Below are 23,700 nucleotides of genomic sequence, written 5' to 3' on the forward strand. Positions count from 1 at the left end.
TAATGTGTGTAATATTTAATAGTACAGAGGTAACATTCTTGCACTAATATTTTTCCCATCAATACTTGTGCCTTACCCTGTCCTTTTTGTAATGAAAACATTTGTTTTCTGCATGCTTTATGCTGAATACACAAGTACAGAAGATTTGGCGATACATGAAAGCACAACTTTAACATATACAACATGACTTATTCAATTAATAAAGCTGCATTTGCCATTCATTTTCCCATATTGCATAACTATGATCTGATAATGTTCATCTCAAGCCCAACCCACAGGGTCTGAAGTAACAAGAGGGACATTATTGCTACTTGTCAATAAGCAGTCACTGGTCCAGTGAATATAAGGGGGAGCCCAGCGACACCAGTTCAGCCCAAGAGAAAATACAGCGATGATTATTCTTCTGAGGTAGCAAATAAATTGGTTCTGATTGATTCAATTCTTTGATCTAAAAAATAAAAAAAGATAATTAAAAATGCTACGCTACTGAACACAATTGGTTTAACATGCAATAGTTGCATTCTGGCATGCAGCTTTTTTTGTTGTTGACATTGTACACGCACGCTCAAAAGTCATGTGCCTGGATACATATTGCAATTACATAACGACATGTGTATTGTGTGTTTATTTGAATGTACACACAACATACACAGGAATGCTCATGCCTCATTTCATTGTGCCAAGTGCCTTCCCCCCAACATCTGATCCATACACGACAGTACAAATCTTTCTGAAATGCTCCAAAGAAAATCAGGGACTGTGTGACACAAAATGTACAAAGGTGTTTCAATATAACAAAACAAATGGAGTGAGAATGATAAATAGGGGGAATGCGACAACACTGATAGTATATGGGGTACAAATCAACACACTTGATTTTGGTGTTAAAGGAAAAAGCAAACCATGTTGAATTTAATCAGAATGAGGTTGCGGGTGCCATTTTGGCTCTCTCCCCTCAATCCTTGTTTAGCTTTGACTCCAGGAAGTCCTGGATCTTGTTGATCTTCTCCTCCTGTTGGTCTAACAGATCCAGGATGATGCCCATCGGGGACTTTTTCATGCCCACTCCCTCCATCTTATTCTCCAGTCTGTTCTTCATGTTGCGCAGCCTCAGAGACGCATGAACCAGGATCACTATAGGGAAGAAAGGCAGGATTAGTTTCCTACCCATTCAGGATATGCTATCCTCAATGGAGATTCCCATGGTAACATGTTCCCATTCTGTCAGCTGGAAACATGTTGTAAAAGTGCACACGTGTGCCTTACTCTTATGCAGCTTCAACTGAGAAGGATAATTATTTTCCAGGTATGTTATGAAAAACAATTGACGGGTTAAGGAGAGGCATCTTTACTTCCCTCGCCAGATGCTGACTGCATGATGTAAGCCAGTAAATGTAGTGGAGTCTATAGTACAGACAGTAGATAGCAACCACGTCGGCAGCCACAGGACAGCCCTCTTGGGTTAGCCTGTGTTACATACTGACTGCCTCCTGTTTTTCCACCACGATCTTACAGTTGTTGCCTGTACTTTTCTCAGAACCACCAATTGCCCTAAACATTGTGTTCTGTAATGTGTATTTCAGAATGTAGCAGTTTGTCTAGGCCAGCACTTCACATCTCCAGTCTACTCCAACACCATACACTTTTGTTGTAGCTCTGGACAAACTCACCTGATTCAACTTAACAAGGTCTTGATGATTAGTTGATAAGTTGAATAAGGTGTGCTCGTCCAGGGCTACAATTAAAATGTGTACTGTTTGGGGTACTCGAGGACTGGAATTGGGAAACACTGGTCTAGGCTATTTCTTTTCAAAACAGTGGCACATGCATTCTCCATATTGAACCCATACAATTAGAGAGTGTATTTAAATAAAGGTTAAATAAAAAATACAATCTGTTTGCTCCATCTTCTGGGACTCATCCCCCATGTTTGCACCTACCCCATTCATAGACGCTAACTGCTTTAGCATCTATTGACGATAGTATCTAGTGACCAGGGGACTTATGTTAAGAGCCCAGACTCTTGCTCTAAACATTAACACGCATCTCTTGCGTTGCGGCATGCATCTTTCATATCAGCCAGAACATTTTTTTACAAAAAAAAAGGTTAAATTACTACACAAAAACAAACAAAAAGGTAGGGGCGTGGATCTGGTGCGACCATTTGACACATTTCCTTCTCATAGAGTTGATCAGGCTGTTGATTGTGGACTGTGGAATGTTGTCCCACTTCTTTTCAATGGCTGTGCGAAGTTGCTGAATATTGAGGGGAACTGGAACACGCTATCGTACACTTGGATCCAGAGCATCCCAAGCATGCTCAATGGTTGACATATCTGATGAGTATGCTTGTTGCATTCATATTTTTGTCCAGTGTATATTAAATCCATGTTTTGTATGAGATATGCCTCTTGCATCTGTGTGGGCGTTGCATTGAAATGAATAGTTCCTGCAAAGATGCTGGGAAGTGCTAGATGTGCGGCAGCTAAGATGGTGAGGAACAAAACATGGATTTCATATTTTTGAGGGGGTTCCGTTGATTTTTGTAGAACCACCTGCAACTGGGAACTAACATTTCTAAGATACTTCTTACACCAAATCGAAAATGAAGAAAGTATCATCAAGGACAGGTTAGTTGAAAAATCTATGGTGGCAGTTTGTATGGGGCTTTCTGTAACAGCCAGTAATGGACACCAAAATTCTTTGGAGTTACCATTGGAAAAGGCCTGGAAGCTAGGATAAATCTGCATGCTAGTTACTGTGTGCATACTTGTGCATTGTGTGATTATCAGGATTCTGACCCTATGGGCTGAATTCCCAGACACAGATAACACAGACACAGTACAAAGATCTTAATCTGTGTCCAAAAAGCTGGCCCTATGAGTGTAGAATTTGAGACTCACACAGCAAGGGAAAAGTAATTCCGAAAATGAAGACCATCACTCCACCACACAGCGACAGCAGGAAGTAGCTCGTTCCCATAACAGCGATGACAAACAAAGTGGGGTTCTTCTTCTTGAAGTTCTTGATGAAATTCTTGTTCTCTCCTGCCCACACCGAGCACATGAAGACCAGAGAGACCACCGCACCGCCCAGAAACATGCCAAGAGGGTTCAGAAACCTACACAACAGAAGGGAAACACAGATTACACAACCTCTAAATCCACTCAAACGCTATACATGGCAATGCGAAACAACAATTGGGGCTCTAAAACACAATACATCTAATGATGAGCACAACCTGGTGGCTGGAATAAGATGAACACCTTTACATTATTTATTTGTTTTTATCGGAGCAATTTTCTAAAATAATATAACTTTCAAGCTACTGAAGCTGCAATTTAGTAATTAGGACGCATACAAATCTGTTCCTCAAGTATCTTATCAATTGTATTAATAGCATACTTTGACATGGATCAGTGTGTGGCTGAGATAAGGACCCAACAGCTGGGACAACTTGCAGCATCCACGTGTTGTCATTGTCAGGTCGACTCAAGAGACTATTAATAGAAAGGAAATGTGACAGGAAACTCATCTCTGTCAAATTTTACAGAGTTTAGTTTCGTACTTGAGTACCTTTTTATATTTTGAGTACCATTTATGTTAATTTCAAAAGAGAAAAAAGGTACTCAAGTACTCAAATGAAAATTAGACTATAAAGAAATTGGTTACTATTAGCCTAAGGCCTACACTACCTTGTAATTACTGTTCATCATGGCTCCCATGATTTAAAAAAATGTCACACAGTTGCTGGCAGCTGATTCAGGAAAAGTGGTGCAATGACATTTGTTTTTAGCAGGCCAACTACAGTAGCTAATGCAATTCCATGACATGACTGGATCTCTTATTTTGTCGTTGCAGTAATATGAAAAGGTATATAGGGACTGCGCATTGCTATGAATAAATGCCCACGACTGGCGCGTGGATCGGATGGCAGGCTAATCAAAGAAACTAGTTATCTAGCTAGCTATAGCAGCTGGGTAGATAATGCTAGGAAGCTCGCGCTGTCATGATGACTTACCCCACGATCAGGAAAACCACTATGGCCACGGCGAAATAATTGGTCTGATAGTATAACAAGTTGCTGATCACCCTGTTGTTCCATTTAGCTAAATCTCCGAAGTCGGGTTTTGCAAATCGATCAGCTCCTGGAAAGAAGTCATCCCATGGTCTAAGTGGTGCAAGCTCCATACTCGCCATCTCTGAGTTTCACTCTGCGAGTATTTTGACTGATCAGCTGATCAAATCAGTTCTCGTTCTTAGCAGTTCAGCTTCTCGCGAGAGTAGGACACGCGCAGTAATGTTAATGTGAATCAAAATTACGTTGCGCTTCACCCTATTTTTTTAACAGTCTATGGCTTCACTTTATGCCGCGTTTAAAACAAATGGGAACTCAGAAATCTCCGACTTCCAAGCATTAACGAACTCGGAAAAAACGAAATAGTTTTTACATACAAAAGGTATATGTTCAAAATCAGAATCAAGAAGTATTCGCAAAAATAACATTGTCACTGTGGTAGAACGTTACTTTTTATTTGCGGATTTCTGTATTTATCGAAAGTTCCTTCAGTAGCCTGATTTCAGATGTGTCCATGTAAAAAGGATAATTAGGGAAATCATTCTTCTTGCAAAGCATGTCAACTTTTTTAACAAACTATTATATTGCCGTGACTATCCACAATAATCGCAGTAGGCTAGGTTGGCTACTGACTACAATGCATGTGTATGTCACCATACAGCAATGCTGTATTCAACTGCACCCGTGATCCATGCAGTGCAAAAAAACAAAAAACATGTTTTAAGTGTTTAAATGTTACAATCAATTTATTGCTACGTTTTTGTTATTTAGAGTTAAGTACTTTTTTGATTAGGGTCGCAGCATATTATGCATAGCAGCAAAGGCTGTACAAATATGATTTATATTTTTTTGTTTTAATATGTAACAATTCTGTATACAGTATTCTATGTACATAAGTGGACATTTTATAAAGGGACATTTTTTCTGATAAAACAATGGCCAGTTTGCGTCCCAGTTTAACGTTTAAAAAAAATGTGTTTTAAAAATAAGTAGGATATATCTGACCCGCAAATTCGTAGTTTATTTCAATATGTCCCGTGCACTGATTGAGTTTGACACCCTTGGGCTAGCGTATTTATTTAGCAAGCTAAAAACACAGGGCCCATCGTTAGTTAGCTAGCTGCTAGGAGGATATCATGTCATTGAACGAGTTTGTCAGTGACCGACTTTTTCCCCTGATCGTTTTTCTGTGGCTACAGCTAGAGATGCAGTTGTCATTTGGTTAGCTAGCAAGAAATGTGAATTGCTTTGCTAGCTCGCTATGCTAAACTTGAACGACTGTTATCCACGGTTACTATATCTCTTAGTTGTGATCAAATGTATTTGGCATTGATCAAATGGGCGGGTAGGCAGGGAAGTTCCTATTCAGTTTGCAAAACATGGGTTGTGACAAGCATGCATTAGCAGGTAAGCTGCAGAAGGACGAGCAGGCTACTATTCCCCATCGTTTATCAGTGCAATTTTGACTGGCAAATTGCTGAAAAAGTTTGAGTGTTTTATCTAACGTTAATATTCCTCGCTCTGGCTAGCATTAGTTGTTGATGTGCATAGGCAACTGAGGGAGAGAGTCTACCGTTTCATGGTTATTTGATCAATAGGACTGTCAAGTTCTCAAATGTTAAGAGGACTCCTGTGGTTTTTACGTATTTGCAGAAATCCATTCAGATGGATTTTTGGCGAATGCTTTCTAATGATCTACTGCCTGTTAACACACAGTCCAGTTCAAAGTGAATAATGGCAGGCCCATGTGGCAAATGGCATATTTGAAAATAGACCTACAGTAGCTCTGATTGGCTATGGCGCACTGGTCTGGACAAGACATGATTTTATTAGGTTTTATTGACTGCAGTGTCTATTAATTGTCCAAAAGCACGGTGGCTTTCCCACTCTATATTGCTATTGAATTCTCACATGTCCCTTACTATACGTCATTCCCAAACATTCTATGCATTTATGAAAAAATCATAGCTTGTCAGAAAAAAGTAAAAGGCCTCATATTATTCCTGTGGGTGTATATGAATACAATTTCAGGTTGCTAAATGCTGTCAGTTCCACTTTAATGTTTGGTTTTGCCTTGTTCTAGGCCCTGTCAGGTTTTCGTCACATTCATGTTGTTGACATGGATACCATTGATATCCAATCTCAACAGGCAGTTCCTTTTCAGGTTTGGCTTGCCATTTTCCCACCTTCTCCTATGTCCATGAATCTATTCCTTCTATGTTGGATACCAACCTTAGTGTGTTGATAGAAAAAATCTACTGAATGAAAGAGTCTTACTTAGTTTATTGTTAAACACACACATCTCATCTGTATACCCTGTTTAGGACCAAAGATGTTGGACGGCCAAAAGCAGATGTGGCTGCTGACTTTGTCAATGGTCGCGTCCCTGGATGTCAAGTCGTCCCGTATCCTTTGCAACTGACGTGATGAATACCGGCATGTAGGATTACCCCATACAAATGATTGCATTACTAAGCTTGAGCATGTGAACATTTGTAGAAGTATCTTCTATGATTTATTTTTCTTAAATAGTATCCTGCTCAGACATTTCAACAAAATCCAAGACTTTGATGAATCTTTCTACAGATGTAAGTGCAAACTTTGTGTACATTATGGAGTTTTCTAAAAAATATTTTGTACCTATGGTGCATTCGGAAAGTATTCAGACCCCTTTACTTTTTCCACATTTTGTTACTTTACAGCCCTATTCTAAAATTGATTCAATAAATACTTTCCCTCAATCTACACACAATACTTCATAATGACAAAGTGAAAACTGTTTTTTAGAAATGTTTGCAAAATTAATAAACGGAAATACCTTGTTTAAATAGTATTCAGACGCTTTGCTATGAGACTCGAATTTGAGCTCAGTTACATCCTGTTGCCATTGATCATCCTTGAGATGTAGATGTTTCTACAACTTGATTGGGGTACAACTGTGGTAAATTCAATTGATTGGACATGATTTGAAAAGGCACACACCTGTCTATGTAAGCTCCCGCACTTAACATTGCATGTCAGAGTAAAAACCAAGCCATGAGGTCGAAGGACTTGTCTGTAGTGCTCCGAGATAGGATTGTGTCAAGGCACAGATATGGGGAAGGACACAAAAACATGTCTGCAGGATAGAAGGCCCCAAAGAACACTGCATTCATTCTTAAATGGAAGAAGTTTGGAACCACCATACCTGTCCTAGAGCTGGCTTCCCGGCTAAACTGAGCAATTGGGGGAGAAGGGCCTTGCTCAGGAAGGTGACCAAGAATCCGATGGTCACTCTGAAGGAGCTCCAGAGTTCCTCTGTGGAGATGGGATAATCTTCCAGAAGGACAACCATCTCTGCAGCACTCCACCAATCAGGCTTTTTCTGGTATAGTAGCCAGACGGATGCCACTCCTCAGTAAAAGGCACATGACAGCCCGCTTGGAGTTTGCCAAAAGGCACCTAAAGACTCTCAGACCAAGATAAACAAGATTCTCTGGTCTGATGAAACCAAAACCTTTTTGAGAGCCCTCAAGACCTATGATTTGGGCAAAGGTTTACCTTCCAACAGGACAATGATACTAAGCACACAGCCAAGTTAACATAGGAGTTGCTTCGGGACAAGTCTCTGAATGTTCTTGAGTGGCCCAGCCTGGACTTCGATCAAACATCTCCGGAGCAACCTGAAAATGGCTGTGCAGCGACGCTCCCCACCCAACATGACAGAGCTTGAGAGGATCTGCAGCGAAGAATGGGAGAAACTCCTCAAATACAGGTGTGCCAAGCTTGTAACGTCATACCCAAGAAGACTTGATGCTGTAATCGCTGGCAAAGGTACTGAGTAATGGGTCTGAATACTTATGTTATTGTGATATTTCAGCTTTTTATTTTGAATAACTTAGCAAAAATTACTAAAATTGTTTTTGCTTTGTCATTATGTGGTATTGTGTGTAGATTGATGAAAAAACAAACATTTAATCCATTTTAGAATAAGGCTGTAACATAACAAAATGTGGAAAAAGTCAAGGGGTCTGAATGCTTTCTGAAGACACTGTAAAATAATTGTTCTGACACACATTTTCTTCTCTTATTTGTAGAATTCCATATTATTGTTTGTGGGTTAGATTCCATCATCGCCAGGCGTTGGATGAATGGCATGCTGGTATGTCTTAATATAAACGATATGCTATTTGGACTGTGTGTATATGTCAGGGTTTTTTCTGGATTTAAAAGGGGTGTAGGGGGTGGCATGGCAGGTGGTGTGGAAATGGGCCCAGCCTTCAGCTACCCTCAACCTCTCCCACCCACCCCTCCCCAAACTGGTATTGCACAATGTGCCATTTGGTGGTCATAATTCCTTTATAACACTATCATAAAGATCAACATAATACCCATTTATAACAGATAATGGCAGCTAATGACAGTCCGGCTCTTGTCTGTCCCTCAGATGGTGTTGGTTTGGATGGGGATAACCCTGAGCACATCCATTGGGTGTTTCAGAGGGCCCAGGAGAGAGCTGTTGACTACAGCATCACAGGAGTCACATACAGACTCACACAAGGTGAGGAGAACCATACTGTAACACCCTGTCCTGGAGATGATAAAACTCATGTTTTACCAGCTTTCAGCCATACATTCTGTATAGGACAAACAATTTGCTATCAATTCCATTTTCAATTAGATTTTTAAAAAAAAAAAATGTTTTTATTGAAGTTGTATTGACACCAACTCCCCTGCTTACAAGTATTGGTTGCTGAAATCTGAACAGTGGAGTTAAAGATTTATTTTGACATTGTTTTGCCTCAGGAGTCGTGAAAAGGATCATCCCTGCTGTGGCGTCAACTAATGCTGTAAGGAAACCTTTAATGACTGTCATTGGGTTTTATCTTGAAGAATCCCAAAGTAAAGTGTAACATATTTCACCATTTGTGTTGCTTTGTAGCTGCCTGCTCCACTGAAGTTTTTAAAATAGCTTCAAGGTTAGTACTATGACTCATCCCTTTGTCACATGATGGACTCACTGGAGAGTAGGTCAATTCCATACTAGGTATCATTCATATTACCTTTCTCTGACTTTGCAGCACTTATATTCCACTGAATAATTATCTGGTATTTAATATTGTGGACGGACTGTACACATACACCTTTGAGACAGAGCGAAAGGTTAGTACTGTTTTTGATGTAACCAGATGAGTGTCCTTAATGGATATATATTTGCCCATTTTAATTAGGAGAACTGTATTAATGTAACTGACGGTGCTATTGACACACAAGGCTATATATTTGCCCATTTTATTTAGGAGAACTGTATTAATGTAACTGACGGTGCTATTGACACACAAGGCTATAAGGGTATGGCGTGGTTTCAGGCTACTTGTGCCTTCATGCTCTTGTTTGGTCTGACAGGAGAACTGCTCAGCTTGTAGCCAGGTGCCCCAGGATCTACAATTCCCACCCTCTGCCAAGCTACAGGAGGTCCTGGAGTACTTGACAGAGAATGCCTCCCTGTGAGTACATCTCCTAGTAACCAGATCGACTGATATTGATGTCTGCCATGTCTTCACACAGAAGAGGCTGTTTTTTATGGTTACTGAAGTGTAAATGTGAAGTTGTCATTGTTAACTTTAGAAAGTTATTGTTTTCCAGACAAATGAAATCCCCAGCCATCACAGCAACCCTGGACGGGAAAAACAAGACACTGTATTTACAGACTATAGCTTCAATTGAAGAAAGAACTAGACCAAACCTTTGCAAAACCTTGAAAGGTAAGATGCGTGCATTGCGTGTGTGTGGTAGATCATATAAAGCTATGTGTTTATTTCGGCCATCTTGTAAATGTAATGTTGTGTTGTTGCAGAACTGGGATTGTCCGATGGACAGGAACTAGCAGTGGCGGATGTCACCACACCTCAGACTGTCCTCTTCAAGTTGAAACTCACCTCTTAAAGGGCTAGTGCAGTCATAAATGTGGTTTTCTTATGTTTTATCTATTTTTCCACACTGAGGTTGGAATAATTCTGTGAAATTGTGAAAATGATGATAATACCCTTTTAGTGTAAGCGTTGTTTGAAAAGAACGCCTGAAATTTCAGGTAATTTTGCATGGGTGGAGTTTTGGCCTGCCTGGCGACATTACCGGGCGGTGTTAATAGACCAATAACAGAGAGTTCCAAACTTCTGCCAATAACAGCTAGTTTTCAGGTTACATATCCCTTCCATTAAGCTTCTCCAATTAGCTACCACTCCGAGACAGTCCTAATGAAATTATTGCTTGAGAAATAGCTTTTTGCCAAGAAGCTATTTTTGTTTCTTTTTTTTACCATTGTTTTCAATTAAAATCACAGTAAGGTACCTAATTGTTACCCAGAAATAATTTGATATTGAGATAAAACACGACTGCATTGGACCTTTTTTTAAATGCAGAATCTGTCGACATTTGACAACCTTTGGGGAGAAAGTAGCAAGTGATACAGGGTGGCATGGTTTTAATATATTTTAGTCTGATAATGTATATAAGATCATTTTCTCTGTCGTATTGGCCCATTGTGGGAGGTAGCTGATGGCCATCAACCTTCTTTATCACTATATGTGGAATCAGTCTGTGAAATTGTTTCTTAATGTTTTACTGCTAAATGTTTGCTCCAAACGTCTGTCTTCTTTCCCTCACTCAAAAGAGCAGTAGTTTATATAGGGTACCAGTCAAAAGTTTGGACACACCTATTCATTCCAGGGTTTTTTTCTTCTTTCTTTTCTTCTACATTGTAGAATAACAGTGAAGACATCAAAACTATGAAATAATACACATGGAATCATGTAGTAACCAAAAAAGTGTTAAACACATCAAAATATATTTTAGGTTCTTCAAAGTAGCCACCCTTTGCCTTGATGACAGTTTTGCAACCAGCTTCACATGGAATGCTTTTCCAACAGTCTTGAAGGAGTTCCAACATATGCTGAGCACTTCTTGGCTGCTTTTCCTTCACGCTGCGGTCCAACTCATCGCAAACCATCTGTTGGGTTGAGGTTGGGTGATTGTGGAGGCTATGTCATCTGATGCAGCACCCCATCACTCTCCTTGGTCAAAGTGTGTTTGGGTCATTGTCCTGTTGAAAAACAAATGATAGTCCGAATAAGCGCAAACCAGATGGGATGGTGTATCGCTGTAGAATGCTTTGGTAGCCTTGCTGGTTAAGTTTCTTGGCCCAAGCTAGTCTCTTCTTATTGGTGTCCTTTAGTAGTGGTTTCTTTGCAGCAATTTGACCATGAAGGCCGGATTCACACAGTCTCCTTTTAACAGTTGATGTTGAGATGTGTGAACTCTGAAGCATTTATTTGGGCTGCAATTTCTGAGGCTGGTAACTCTAATGAAATTATCCTCTGCAGCAGAGGTAACTGGGTCTTCCATTCCTGTGGCGGTCCTCATGAGAGCCAGTTTCATCTGCACTTGAAGAAACTTTCAAAGTTCTTGAAATTTTTCAGATCACTGACCTACATGTCTTAAACTAATGATGGACTGTCATTTCTCTTTGCTCATTTGAGCTGTTCTTGCCATAATATGGACTTGGTCTTTTACCAAATAGGGCTGTCTTCTGTATACCACCCCTACCTTGTCACGTCACAACACAACTGATTGCCTCAAACACATCAAGAAGGAAAGAAATGACACAAATTAACATTTAACAAGGCCCACCTGTTAATTGAAATGCATTCCAGATGACTACCTCATGAAGCTGGTTGAGAGAATGCCAAGAGTCTGCAAAGATTTCATCAAGGCAAAGGGTGGCTACTTTGAAGAATCTGAAATATATTTGAATTTGTTTACCACTTTTGGTTACTACATGATTCGTAATGTTATTTCATAGTTTTGATGTCTTCACTATTATTCTACAATGTAGAAAATAGGAAAAAATAAATGAGTAGGTGTGTCCAAATGTTTAGCTGGTACTGTTTGTAATTATGACAAACTGTGCTGCAATAAAGTGTTTTGTTAATGAAAGTTGTCGCAAAGAGGGTTTCCTTCGTCTGCACTAGATCGACGCTATACACCTAACACACCACTGACATAGCATGATTTGATTAGAGGTGGTTTAACTTTTTAGGATATTGATCATTAGATTTTTTTTTGTATATGGTTTAGTAGTTCCTGGACTCTATGCCTAAACTTCATAGTCATAGACTGTAGCCCAGATTTCAATTAAATAAATTGTAAATGGGGCATTTTGTAGTCGACTTAAAGAAATTACGAGTTGACACCTATTTTACTAAGCACAATAGGAGGACTAGTACCATGGTCTGCACATGAGGTTAGTGGCTGTAAAATACTTCAATGGTGCATTCAGGTTTGCTACATACAGAGTTTGGTTCCCAAGTTTCTAAATCATACTAAACTATCTTTAGTATAGTGTCACCATAATATTTGAATTGAGGAAGTGTGATATTTCATGTCCTAAATGTCCGCATTCTTCAGATGTAAGATAAATGGTGCACTTGAGAACAGAGGAAGTGCCTTGTTCAGGGGCAGAACGACAGGTTTTTACCTTGTCAGCTAGGGGATTCGATCTTGCAACCTTTCCGTTATTAGTCCAACGTTCTAACCACTAGGTGGTTAGATTAAATCGGCACAATATGTTTTACTGATACATTTCACAATATTAAATTAATTCGCACAAAACATATGAACAAAAGTATTCACTGTGAAAGTTGCTACATGTAGGCCATTCATATATTGGCTATGTTCAATTTATCTAAGCAATTATTGTTTTCTTGCTTAAACCGTGAGCATCAAATCAAATTTTATTTGTCACATACACATGGTTAGCAGATGTTAATGCGAGTGTAGCGAAATGCTTGTGCTTCTAGTTCCGACAATGCAGAAATAACCAACGAGTAATCTAGCTAACAATTCCAAAACTACTACCTTATACACACAAGTGTAAAGGGATAAAGAATATGTACATAAAGATATATGAATGAGTGATGGTACAGAGCGGCATAGGCAAGATGCAGTAGATGGTATCGAGTGCAGTATATACATATGAGATGAGTATGTAAACAAAGTGGCATAGTTTAAAGTGGCTAGTGATACATGTATTACATAAAGATGCAGTAGATGATATAGAGTACAGTATATACGTATACATATGAGATGAATAATGTAGGGTATGTAAACATTATATTAAGTAGCATTGTTTAAAGTGGCTAGTGATATATTTTACATCAATTCCCATCAATTCCCATTATTAAAGTGGCTGGAGTTGAGTCAGTGTGTTGGCAGCAGCCACTCAATGTTAGTGGTGGCTGTTTAACAGTCTGATGGCCTTGAGATAGAAGCTGTTTTTCAGTCTCTCGGTCCCAGCTTTGATGCACCTGTACTGACCTCGCCTTCTGGATGATAGTGGGGTGAACAGGCAGTGGCTCGGGTGGTTGTTGTCCTTGATGATCTTTTTGGCCTTCCTGTGACATCGGGTGGTGTAGGTGTCCTGGAGGGCAGGTAGTTTGCCCCCGGTGATGCGTTGTGCAGACCTCACTACCCTTTGGAGAGCCTTACGGTTGTGGGCGCAGCAGTTGGCGTACCAGGCGGTGATACAGCCCGACAGGATGCTCTCGATTGTGCATCTGTAGAAGTTTGTGAGTGCTTTTGGTGACAAGCCGAATTTCTTCAGCCTCCTGAGGTTGAAGAGGCGCTGCTGCGTCTTCTTCACAATGCTGTCTGTGTGGGTGGACCAATTCAGTTTGTCTGTGATGTGTACGCCGAGGAACTTAAAACTTACTACCCTCTCCACTACTGTTCCATCGATGTGGATAGGGGGATGTTCCCTCTGCTGTTTCCTGAAGTCCACAATCATCTCCTTAGTTTTGTTGACGTTGAGTGTGAGGTTATTTTCCTGACAACACACTCCGAGGGCCCTCACCTCCTCCCTGTAGGCCGTCTCGTCGTTGTTGGTAATCAAGCCTACCACTGTTGTGTCATCCGCAAACTTGATGATTGAGTTGGAGGCGTGCGTGGCCATGCGGTCGTGGGTGAACAGGGAGTACAGGAGAGTGCTCAGAACGCACCCTTGTGGGGCCCCAGTGTTGAGGATCAGCGGGGTGGAGATGTTGTTACCTACCCTCACCACCTGGGGGCGGCCCGTCAGGAAGTCCAGTACCCAGTTGCACAGAGCGGGGTCGAGACCCAGGGTCTCGAGCTTGATGACGAGCTTGGAGGGCACTATGGTGTTAAATGCCGAGCTGTAGTCGATGAACAGCATTCTCACATAGGTATTCCTCTTGTCCAGATGGGTTAGGGCAGTGTGCAGTGTGGTTGAGATTGCATCGTCTGTGGACCTATTTGGGCGGTAAGCAAATTAGAGTGGGTCAAACTCAGACATTTCTCTCAAAACACAGAGATGGTAATTCACACAGGACTAGTATTATCAGAGGATATTGGAGTTCGCCAAAAAACTAGGTTATTCTGGCTGAGATACTCCTGCCATGTAAAGATTACTGCCATGGCAGATTCGGACAGGAGTAAAATTACAGATGTGGTGTTTTGTGCTCATGCACATAATTACATTACCCAACATCCCCCAGTAAAACTAATCCTGTCCAAATAGGGCTACAGACTATACACAGTAATTATGACAAATTCCGGAGGACCTCGTCCAACCTATCAGAGCTCTTCCAGCATGAACTGTCATGTTGTCCACCCAATCAAAGGATCAGAGAATGTAGTAGTAATGAAAGCAGAAGCTACAGCTAGCGCTGCAGTGCATAAAATGTGGAGAGTAGTTGACAAAGAGAAAGACAATAGTTTAAATTAATTTCTTCAAAAATGAATGAGAAGCGAGAGAGATGGCTATATTTTTTTCACTTCCACTTACTTACCTAGTGAATGCAGCTAGCTAACACCCAGCTCAAACAGAGGGTTGCTATGTTACTTAGCTGGCTATGGCTATCCAACACCGGAACTCTTCCAAGTAGGCTTTTGGTACCCACCGGTAACTGCTAAACTGCTTGATAACTGTACACTGTATTCCATGATTGTAGCGGGTTTACTAACATGTTAGTTCTAGTAGCTATGTTGACTTGACATTAGCTAACATGGTGAAAACGATGTAGGCTGTGTGTAGCGGTTATGATATTTAGGTTTGACTGGGAAATGTTTTTTCGTCTGGTCACAGACCACTGTTGTGTTCTGCACTTTAGTTTAGAAGCTATGGGAAAAGGTGAGAGGAGGAGAGTGCGTAGATGCGAGAAAGAATTATCCAACGATCAAAGGGATCCTGCTGTTTATATGTGGCTGCTATGATTTTAGTATCAGGTAGTAGCCTAAACCTATCACTGTTACTTTGAGCTGGGTGAATGGAATATGAATGACAGTCATCCAATATGCTGTAATAGAAATAAGGCCATGCTCATAAAAAATATAATCATCCTCCCTCATCTTAAATGCACTGACCGCCACTGGTTTGCTCCCATTTGATGGTGTGGGTTGGCTTGAAGCAATGAGTGATGTATTTAAAGGACAGTGGTCATGTGGTCGTTCCCCAACCCATCCCCGTTTTCAACTTGTCTTTCAGTACAGCACCATTTCCGTTCAATTACTGAATGCAGCCCTGGTACAGGATTCATACCCCGCAGTGAGTGAGCTGATCAAATGTACCCACACACTATCACTGTGTTCAATCAGCATAAGCTCCTTAGTCCGTACTATCTTATTGAATGAGGTTTGGTGTGGTATGGAGACATTTGGTTTTCTTGATTAAGTTATTTAATGATGAGAAAGCCTCATGGCATGCTAAACAGTCAGTATCATGTGAAAACTGGTGTGTTGTGCCCTCATGTAGTCATTTAGCTCTGGGGAAGTACATCATACCCATTCACATGTTTTGGAGTGATTTATCACGCGGTTTCGTCTCAGTTTTCAGATCAAATGTGAGGCGGCTACTGAACAGAAACAAACTCAAGGAAATCAATCATTATTGAGGAGGGGACTGTTTCAACTATTATTTCCAGCATTATTTCTAGCCGATTGCGCATTGGTGTGGACAACATTTTTTGACATAGGAACCACGGTTTTTAGGGGTTAATACGAAATTAGCTCTGTAAAAGGCAAAGAAAGATACGAACAGAGTGAAGTGTAGGCATACTTTATCATGCATGAGAATGTTTTCCTCTCAATAGTGAGTGCATTCTTGGACCGATAAACTGTCTGGTTGATGGACGGCAACTTCAAGAAACAATCAGGAAAGTAGCCTAGGTGCTAGCTGTCACCACAATGAAATATGGCTCTATAGGTAAGTGAGTATATCTAAATTGAATCCATTGTTTCATGAATGTGATTAAATACTATCATGATCAGAAATTGACAGACTGCTTTATCTGCAAACAAGTGTCAGTCAAATCATCTGAAGCTGCAGGTTTGTTCATTAAATTCTAAACACCTTGGAAAGTATATGGTTTTATACACACTACCGTTCAAAAGTTTGGGGTCACTTAGAAATGTCCTTGTTTTTGAAAGAAAATATTTTTTTTGTCCATTAAAAAACATCAGATTGTTCAGAAATACAGTGTAGACATTGTTAATGTTATAAATTACTATTGTAGCTGGAAACGGCAGATTTGTAATGGAATTATAACGGCTCTAGTCGAAAGGAGTGGACCAAAGCGCAGCGTGGAAAGTGTTCATGATTTTTATTTTTAAAAAAACACTCAAAACAAAATAAACAAAGTGAAAACGAACGCGCACAGTTCTGTCAGGTACAGACACAAAACAGAAAACAAGATCCCACAAAACCCAAAAGGAAAATAACAATTTATATGTGATCCCCATTCAGAGACAGCGATAGACAGCTGCCTCTGATTGGGAACACACTCGGCCAAAACAAAGAAATAGAGAACATAGATTGTCACACCCTGACCTAACTAAACCAAACATAGAGAATAATAAGGATCTCTAAGGTCAGGGTGTGACAGGGATATCTACAGTCATGGCCAAAAGTTTGAGAATGACACAAATATTAATTTTCACAGTCTGCTGCCTCAGTGTCTTTAGATTTTTTTGTCACATGTTACTATGGAATACTGAAGTATAATAACAAGTGTCAAAGGATTTTATTGACAATTACATGAAGTTGATGCAAAGAGTCAATATTTGAAGTGTTGACCCTTCTTTTTCAAGACCTCTACAATCCGCCCTGGCATGCTGTCAATTAACTTCTGTGCCACACCCTGACTGATGGCAGCCCATTCTTGCATAATCAATGCTTGGAGTTTGTCAGAGCCTCTTGAGGATTGACCACAAATTCTCAATGGGATTAAGGTCTGGGGAGTTTCCTGGCCATGGACCCAAAATATCGATGTTTTGTTCCCCGAGCCACTTAGTTATCACTTTTGCCTTATGGCAAGGTGCTCCATCATGCTGGAAAATGAATTGTTCGTCACCAAACTGTTCCTGGATGGTTGGGAGAAGTTGCTCTCGGAGGATGTGTTGGTACCATTCTTTATTCATGGCTGTGTTCTTAGGCAAAATTGTGAGTGAGCCCACTCCTTTGGCTGAGAAGCAACCCCACACATGAATGGTCTCAGGATGCTTTACTGTTGGCATGACACAGGACTGATGGTAGGGCTCACCTTGTCTTCTCCGGACAAGCTTTTTTCCGGATGCCCCAAACAAACTGAAAGATTGAAATTCTATATGATTCTGTGCGTCCAACTTTGTGGCAACAGTTTGGGGAAGGCCCTTTCCTGTTTCGTAATGACAATGTCCCCGTGCACAAAGCAAAGTCCAAACAGAAATGGTTTGTCGAGATTGGTGTGGAAGAACTTGACGGGCCTGCACAAAGCCCTGACCTCAACCCCATCGGACACTTTTGGGATGAATTGGAATGCCGACTGCGAACCAGGCCTAATCCGCCAACATTAGTGCCCAACCTCACTAATGCTTTTGTGGCTGAATGGAAGCATGTCCCAGCAGCAATGTTCCAACATCTAGGGGAAAGCCTTCCCCTTCCAACTCCATATTAATGCCCATGATTTTGGAATCAGATGTTTGATGAGAATATGTCCACATACTTTTGGTCATGTAGCATAACTCTATTTCCACCAGTGTTGAACAACACACTCTTTTAGATTCTGTAGGCCTAATATCAAAGCAGATTTTCTCTTTAATATTGAGTTTGACAGGTGGCCGAGACTGTTTTTTATACAAAGGTAGCAGATACACTATGGACCAAGGGGGAAATAATTATTAGTTTTGGTTGCCATGAATCCACATGAATTCAAACGCATTCTTGTCTATCTAATGCTAGTCTTGTCCATCTGGTCACAGAGTGGTAATGTGATAACCTGCCTGATCACTGTGGTGTTTGTTACAGAATGTGATCACCTTAGTAGTTTGCATCACTGAGGTAGGCTACCTACTGCATACAGACACAGTGATGGGTTTAAGACCTTGTTGAAGAACAGATTAAAAATACAGTAGTTAATACTCCTGATATCCTTCTTCTGGGAGAATCTCTGAGCAACAGCGGTACGTTTTTCTACCAATGGTCTCTGCATTATTCATCACTGTAATTAAATGTAAAAGAAGAAATCCTTGCCCTAGTTTTTCTGGGACGACTTGGTTGTGTTGGAATACTTGCGGTTATCTGGGGTATTGTTGTGGACTGGGTGAGGGGTTTTGTGAGGTAAACGTTCTCAGAGAGTTGTGAAAGGGTGGTATGGCCTAGGTTATTGGGTCAGGAAATCCTTACATACTGTATAAAGATATATATAAAAGTTTAAAACTCGTGTAACAGGGTGTTTGAATGTGGAATCACTTTAAAATACCCTATATATCAACGAGAGAGACAACGGAATTGGCTACAGAGCAGGCCATCAGACATCAAAAGTTCAAGGACCTGCAGCGCCGAATGGGCCTATACTATGGCAGCACTGTAAACACTATACCAATTGGTGGCTCAGTCTGACCGTTGGTGGTCTCAGCAAGCTGGGTCTAACACCACTCATGGGTGCAGTCAGATAGTAGGAGGGTATGACACCATTTTCTTCCACAGGCTAACTGTTGATTGAATACAAATGTTTGGTCCATGCCCCTCATGAGTTTAGCCCTTCTCAACTTTTGTCCCAATAACTGTTTTTTTTAACCACTGGGTGGCAGTAATTGTATGTCGTATTGTGTCTTTCATCAAGCTTTCATAAAACTTCATGATGGAATGTAGACACAATATGTAGATATAAAAGTGTTAAACCAACATTTTTCTATTTTAAGAAATCAAATATTTGAAGTAGCTGTACGCAAAGTATTTGAACTAATACTGAATATTCTAACAGAGGTTTCAGACCTCATCCCCCATACTGTGCGATGGCTGATGTATCATATCTTCCCACTAACTACGTATTTCTCTGTTGTTGCTAGGCTGACGAGATGAAGGTTATTAGCTGGGAGATGGCGTGGCCGGTACACTGGAGCGGCCTCCTGCTCTGCATAGTGATCCTCTACTGCCAACCAGTGTCCACCGGCAACCACAGCCCCTTGGGGCAGTCGGTATGTACCAGAGCCAGCCCACAACAGCCCCTCCCCTGGCCCCCAAAAGACTCATTATGGCTCCTAGCCACCAGTATGCCTAGCTCTACTGGGAACTGAGCACGGCCAATACTAATGAGGTGAAAAGAGGTGTTTGGTCTGGTCTGCATGGTAGAATTTAAACACAGCATATGCTGATGCTACAATTAATGTAGTCTCTTGCCAGACTCATCAAATCAAATGTATTTATATAGCTCTTCGTACATCAGCTGATATCTCAAAGTGCTGTACAGAAACCCAGCCTAAAACCCCAAACAGCAAGCAATGCAGGTGTGGAAGCACGGTGGCTAGGAAAAACTCCCTAGAAAGGCCAAAACACATGGTTCTCCTACAGCGACTGTGGGAAGAGACTTCAAAATACTACAATAATCAGCTACACATTCATAAATAACAAACAGGTAATTGTCAGTAATTTATTCTCTTCCCTTTAATGACCAAGTGTTCAAATACACTACAAGAAAATGCTCAACAACAAAAGAGTGATCAAATGAAGATCCTACATCTGTATGTGAAGGCAGGGATGTGCACAAAAAACTTCACCTCTTTTTGGCAGATTTAATTTTTTTCATCCATGTCTATGCATGCTAGTCAGGTTACCACCTTTCCTAAACCCTTTGTCTCAGGTTCATCACAGGTAAAGACAGGTACCTGTGAAGTGGTGGATGCCCATCACTGCTGCAATAAGAACAAGATGGAGGAGCGCTCTCAAACTGTCAAGTGTTCCTGCTTCCCTGGCCAGGTCGCCGGGAAAACAAGAGCAATGCCCTCTTGTGTTGAAGGTAGGATGCTTCATATAAGATGGTAGAGTTTCAGTACTTCAAGGGTTTTTATTACACCAACATATTGTCAATGTTACAGTTATCTTGCCCGTTTTTCCAGGCGGAAATCAGTGTTTATTGAAGTGCTCTCCAAACAACACGCTGCAACTCATCTCATTTCAAGTGACTGACTGCCCACTGTGCTGTGTTCTCTCCTGTTCGTTTCAGCATCCATCATGCTTCAGAAGTGGTGGTGCCAGATGCAGCCCTGTCTTAAAGGGAGAGGAGTGTAAAGTACTGCCGGATCTCAATGGCTGGTCCTGTAGCTCTGGAAACAAAGTCAAGACCACCAAGGTGAGTTTGTGTGAAGGAACAGCAAAGGAAATTAAATTAAGGACCTTGAATTAATGCATTATTACAGTACAGTTGGAAGGCAATGAAACCAACCTATTCAGAAAACAATCATTAAATGACAAGCAAACGATACATCTGTTTCAACTAGTATTACATCAAGGAAATGGCACCAATGATACATGCTTCAAAGTGGTCCCTGTGTAAAGATGATGATAAATAACCTAATGAAATGATTGATTGTTTTGATAAAAGTAAGAAGGAATGTAAGCGCGCGCTCTCTCTCTCTCTCCCCCTCACCCCTCCCCATGAAGCTTAATTATGTTTGCACATCTAGCTAATGCAAAGATTGAATGACAGCATTTGTGCAGAATCATCACACGTGTTTACAGTACTTGCAATAAGCCTTGCTTTAATTATAAAATATCCCACAATCTGACATGATTACTGCTCCCAGTCAGTCACAGAGGGCTAAGCAAGCTTCATTTGGTAATTCTGTGGAAGATGGGGCCAAAAGGACAAACATGAAATGAGACCGTTTTATACATGTAAACCAGCTGATACAGAGATCTAAATGGGATGTAATTCAATCTGACAGCCTTTCATGCCAGTGGACAAACTGCTGCCTTTAGGAATGTGCAAATCTGTGATGTCTTGCCTTTTATCAGCTTGAAATATATATGCAGTAGGGAAACCTATCATGAGTCAACATGAAAAGAATAGAAAAACAGCTGAACATATACTGCATAAAGTAATGAATTAATAAAAAATGAAACAAACATTCCAACATGAATCTTTCTGGATAGGTATACTAAACCCATCTGATGTTATAGTTGCCTCAGGAAGAAACTCTGTTCTGCCATTTCCCTGTCCACTACATACAGTATGTCTAAGATTTGGATCAGGCAGTAGAAATAATGATTTCTAGTGAAGGCTGTTGGTACAGGGTCACCCAGCATTTAATAGACCTTTCAGAAGTTCTTGGATTGCACCCTGTTGCAGGATTTGTTGTTGTTGTTGCTTTAAGTGTATTTTATGTTTAAAAAGGCTTCTGCAGTTTGTAAATTCCAATTAAAAATGTCAGTCTTTAATTTTTCTTATGAAAAATGTATCAACCCTTACAAAAATGTCCATTAATTAGAATCCACACAATTAACTTTTCCTGTTGCTGCAGGATTATTTTCCTGCTGTAGCAAACTGGCTCTAATTTAGATTCTACATCTGTACTACTTTGACCTTTTCCAGGTAGCGCAGTAGCAAAAACCCATCTCAGCCAATCAACTGAGACCCTGAATGTGCCCTGATAAATCTCACTAGTTTTTTTCTTTGAACAAAGTGAAGATCTTGTTCAGTTCCTGGGATACAATTAGGAATACACATGCAAATGAGCAGCTCTACCAGATAAATAAAGTGACTGGTGTGAAGGAAAAGGAGAACTCGAGGAATTCAAGGAGCCTGTGCAATAAAGTATGTATCCCTACTCCCCTGCCTGTGTCCTCTGAGAGACAGAGATGGGGGGGGCAGATAAAAAAATTAATATTGCTTCGCACATCTCTGTTGGATTCCATATTGTGTTCTGTCAGAGGGACATTGTCTTTCAGTGAGAGATAAATGCTGAGCTGGTGATTGCTGTATGTATTGTCTGTTTGGATGAGTCACACCCAGAGAGACAACTGGACATTTGAAATAGATTGTGAACTTGGACCAATGACTGTATGAACAGAGGCTCTTGTCTTGACTGTCTCAGTGAAGCAATGTACCCTGCTATTGATGAATGGAAGCACATTTTGATTTGGGCATTCTTATCAATATGTTTTGTGGAGAGATGCTGTCTTCATTTGTTTTGGGCATTCTTATCGATACTTTTTGTGTAGAGACACTGTCATTTGATTTGTCCTGTCCAACATTTTGGAGGAAAGGGTTGGATATACCTGGGCTATTCCTCGAGCTACTCCAGATTCAGCCACACACACACACACACATGCAAGGATGTGATGGCATGGAAATGAACATGAAACTCGGATGCAAAACAACGGCTGTTTGAAATGCTAATCACTAGGAGAGGAGGAGAGAGAAAAGGGGCTTCTTCAATGGCGACAGTATTTACATCACGCATTTGTTTGTCTTTCTAACTGCTGTCTCCTGTTGAGAGGACCTCTGTTATAGTAATGATGTGAAATGGTGCAGAATTGCCCGTGCCTTCAAGCAAATTGTGGCTACAAGCAAAATAGAACATTCACTCTACTGTCATTTACTTTCCTCAGTTTCTGTCCTCTCAACACTTTTTGTACATCTATGCTTACTCATAATAATTGCCATTCTTTTGTTCATTCTTTTAAAGTAGTTTGAGAAAGCAGAAGAGTTTTTACAGTTTAACATGACAATGCAGAAATGTTACAGAGCTTCACTGATAAAAACCTACTTATTCCCAAAACAACATCCCATCAGAACATGCCAAACAGCCATTCAAAATCAGCTTGTCAAACCTAACATAAGAGGCGTTTGCTCACCTCCGCCAAAATTATTACCCTGTAAAATGATTTGGCAATTATATCTTCTGAGCTGTCACAAAGGATCAGATGTAATGTTGTGTTTATGACATAATAAGTAATGCTAGTGCACATGATGCCTAAGCTACAGTTTTACTCAACACAAATATTTATCTTCCTAATTTATTCAGCACAAGTTTCTCTTAATGACCTAGAGAGGACACAGCTAATTAATAAAGTGTGAACATGATAAATACAAACAATTATTACGCTGTGTGTTTGTGTGCATGCATATGGGTGTGCGTGTTTTGCCTGGGGAGACAAGAATTAAAATCCAACTGGTTTTAAAATGCCTTCAACTTACTCAGTGCGATAGACTGAGTGTAATTTGGTTATGGCTCAAAGATATGTTCCATGTGTCTTGTCATGTGCATGATGTCTAGAATTGAAATTGCATTTAACATAATTAGAGAGTTGA

The 23,700-nt window shown here is 40.5% G+C and overlaps 1 protein-coding gene, 2 long non-coding RNA genes and 1 pseudogene across 3 annotated transcripts; 3 read left to right on the forward strand and 1 right to left on the reverse strand.

Annotated features, from left to right (window-relative positions):
- LOC115132310 (PRA1 family protein 3-like) lies at positions 1–4,228 on the reverse strand. Its single transcript, XM_029664831.2, has 3 exons — positions 4,022–4,228; positions 2,904–3,121; positions 1–1,134 (listed from the first exon to the last, which is right to left on the reverse strand). The coding sequence occupies exons 1-3, from the start codon at positions 4,198–4,200 to the stop codon at positions 956–958; spliced, it is 576 nt and encodes a 191-aa protein (XP_029520691.1). The 5' UTR covers positions 4,201–4,228; the 3' UTR covers positions 1–955.
- Positions 4,229–5,130: 902 nt separating this feature from the next.
- On the forward strand, positions 5,131–6,524 carry LOC135572353 (uncharacterized). The gene is made up of 3 exons (XR_010464235.1): positions 5,131–5,485; positions 6,162–6,242; positions 6,403–6,524. It is a non-coding gene; the product is annotated as an uncharacterized LOC135572353 (long non-coding RNA).
- A 1,623-nt stretch (positions 6,525–8,147) lies between these two features.
- LOC115132829 (uncharacterized) lies at positions 8,148–12,033 on the forward strand. The gene is made up of 5 exons (XR_010464234.1): positions 8,148–8,219; positions 8,505–8,618; positions 8,864–9,564; positions 9,704–9,822; positions 9,915–12,033. It is a non-coding gene; the product is annotated as an uncharacterized LOC115132829 (long non-coding RNA).
- A 7,369-nt stretch (positions 12,034–19,402) lies between these two features.
- LOC135572656 (chemokine-like protein TAFA-2) lies at positions 19,403–22,337 on the forward strand (annotated as a pseudogene).
- The last annotated feature ends 1,363 nt before the right edge of the window (positions 22,338–23,700 follow it).

This window comes from Oncorhynchus nerka, linkage group LG7 (assembly GCF_034236695.1).
Source record: "Oncorhynchus nerka isolate Pitt River linkage group LG7, Oner_Uvic_2.0, whole genome shotgun sequence".
Taxonomy (NCBI): domain Eukaryota; kingdom Metazoa; phylum Chordata; class Actinopteri; order Salmoniformes; family Salmonidae; genus Oncorhynchus; species Oncorhynchus nerka.